The 2,940-nt window shown below is 28.4% G+C and overlaps 1 protein-coding gene across 1 annotated transcript; it reads right to left on the reverse strand.

Moving 5' to 3' along the window:
• Positions 1-63: 63 nt before the first annotated feature.
• Positions 64-2,904, reverse strand: ENU1_086930 (plastin-2, putative; the record flags this gene model as incomplete). Its single annotated transcript, XM_008858896.1, has 1 exon — positions 64-2,904. One exon carries the CDS (start codon positions 2,902-2,904, stop codon positions 64-66), a length of 2,841 nt encoding a protein of 946 aa, XP_008857118.1.
• Between the last annotated feature and the right edge of the window lie 36 nt (positions 2,905-2,940).

Genomic DNA, 2,940 nt, shown 5'->3' on the forward strand with positions numbered 1-2,940 from the left:
AAAAAAAGGAACATGAAATGTAATAATTAAGACAAATGAATTTTAAAAATATAATTCAGTTCATTATTTATTAGATAACCTTGCTCGTCTTTCTGCTCTCTCTTTTTCTCTTTGAGCCTCTCGTTCTTCTCTTCTTTTTCTTCGTTCTTCAGATGATTCTGGTTTTGTTTCAGTAGTGGTATTTTCACTTTTACTTTCTCCACTACTTTCAGCAGCTCTTTTTGCTCTTCGTTCCTCCCTTGCTTTTCGTTCTTCTTCTCTCTTTCTTCTACGTTCTTCAAGTGAATCTACAACAACATCTCCTGTTTTTTCTTCGTTTGTAGATTTATCTGTTTTGACTTCTTCTGTAGGTTCTTCAGTTTTTCTTCTTCTTGAAGATGTTTCACTATGTCTATGTCGTTTAGCACGTTCTTCTTCTTCTTTGACAACATCATCCATTGTTGGTTCACTAACTTCAATTCCAGCTTCTTTCAGTTGTTTAGCTTCTTCTCTTTTCCTCTTTAATCGTTCCATTCTTTTTTTGTCCGTCATTTCTTTTTCTTCAACTTCTTTTTGTTTGGCAATAAGTTGTTCTTTCTGTTTTTTTAAAGCTTCCATTCTTTCTTCAAATTGAGCAGCAGTCTCTTCTTCTTTTTTACCTCTTTCTTCAATTTCTTTTAACCGTTCTTCATTCTCTTTCTTTCTATCTTCTAAATCTTTTTTCTGTCTTTCATATTCTTTTTGTTGTTCAGCCAATTTCATTAACTCTTCTTTAGCTTTCTTTGCTTCACTTCTCTTTTTCTTTCGTTCTTTTTCTAATTTCCTTTTCTCATCTTCTTTGGATTTTTTATCGTTTTTGAGTTTTTGAATTTCAATAAATTCTTGATGTTCAAGTTTCATTTGTATTTCTTCATTCATTTGATCTAATTTCTCTTGTTGGTCTTGTAATTCTGCGTCTGCATCTACATTATCATTTTCTGCATCAATTAATTTTTCATTTAATTCATCTTGTTTTGTAAGAAGATTATCTGCACGGTTTTCAGTACTTTCTCTTTCCATTGTAATCGTTTTGATATCTGCTTGTACAACTTTTTTCTCGTTTTCAAGTTTTTGTGTTTCACTTCTTAATTTTTCTTTTTTAGCAAGATTCTTTTTATGAAGAGTTTTTTGTTGTTCAAGTAATTTGAATTGTTTTTCAATATTCATCATCATTTTCTTTTCTTTCTTTTTATTTTCTAAATTAGTACTTTCAATATCAGTTAATGTATCAGTTTTAGTTATAATTTCATCTTTTTGTGTTTGTACAGTTTTCATTAACTCATCATTCATTGTTTCAAACATTTCAATCTTTGCATTCATTTCATTAACATTTTGTTTTTCTCGTTCAATTCTTTCTTGTTTTCTTTCTTCTTCAGCAAGTAATCTTTTAGTAGTAGCATCTAATTCTTTCTTTTTTTCTTCATTATCAATTTCTGCTTGTAATGTTTTTTGTTGCATAACAATTAAATCTGATTTAGCTGTATTTACATCTTCTTTAGCCTTATTTAATTCTTCTTTAATTTGAACATTTTCTTGATTAACATTTTGTGTTAATTCAGCAACTTGAGTATTGTCTAAACTAGCAATTGAATCAATTGACTCAGCTTCTTTCTTTTTTTGTTCAATTAAATTTCTTAATACTTCTTCTTGTCTAGAAAGTTCTTCTTCTTGTTTTTGTTGTTCAATTTCTGCTTTTTTAGTTTCTCTTTGTGCCTGTATAAGATTTTTCGATGCCTCCTTTTCATCTTTAGAATCTTGTACTTTAGACAAAAGAATTAAATCATCTACCTTTGCTTTGAGTGCTTTCTTTTCTTCAATCTCTGCTTGTGCCTCAGCTAATTTTTGTTCTTCTTCATCTAATTTTTGATGAATCTCATCTGCCTTTTTTTGTTTCTCTTTTTTAATAACTTCTTCTTTCAATTGATCAACTTCTTTCATTTTTTCTACTTTTGTCTTTTTTTCTTCTTCTTCTTTCTTTCTTTTCTCTTCTGCTTCTCTTTCTTCTTGAAGCTTTTGTTCTTTTTCTTCATTTTTTTTACGAATTTCTTCTTCGTCTTGATACTCTTCGTTAGAAATCTCTTTTTTGGGGGCATTCACTGTTTGATATAAATTAGTTACAAATCTAAAGTTTTTTGTACTATCCCCATTTACTATTTCTTGTGGCTCAACAAATGAACCTGCATTTAAAAGATTTGCATTATCAAGAACACTTGTAGCTCTAACTATCAAGTTAGAACTATTTAATGCTTCTAATGAACAATTATTATTTAAGTGATGAAGTAAATAAAGATATGCCTCTGAATCTTTAATATCACTTCCGAAATTATTGATTCTTTTATCAACACCTTCTTCCTCAAGTGCTTTATTAACCCAATTCAACAAAAATTCTTCCATAGAAACATCAACACCTTTCTCTTTCATAGATAATTTAATATCTTTTTCTTGGAATTTATCAAATAACATCCAAATAAATCCTAATACTAATGACGCTGTAGTTTTATTAGGAGTAGACAAATTACTTTCACTAATAGTAACTCCTTTTGAAAGAATAATATTAGCTATTTTAATTACATTAGTAATATTAGCATTCTTAGAAATAAGTCCAGGCTTCCCATATTTAACATCAATATTATATTGGTTATAATATTTGTTAATTATATGTTTAACTATAACTCCATCACTCAATGCATAAAAAAAATCATTTCCTTCTTCTTTAATTGGCATATATTTATATTCTTGTGTTATCTTTTTATCGGTTAATAATTCTTTATTTAACCACGAAACAAGCTGTACTTTTTCTCGGTCAATTTGTGAGTCAGCTTCAAGAATTAATGGATCTTTTACTTCATATCTTTCAGGAAATGTTGCAGGGTAATCGCTATTCATCTGAAAATTTAGTTATTTTATTTCTTTTTTTCCTTT

This window comes from Entamoeba nuttalli (genome assembly GCF_000257125.1).
Source record: "Entamoeba nuttalli P19 unplaced genomic scaffold asmbl_3936, whole genome shotgun sequence".
Lineage (NCBI taxonomy): Eukaryota > Evosea > Mastigamoebida > Endamoebidae > Entamoeba > Entamoeba nuttalli.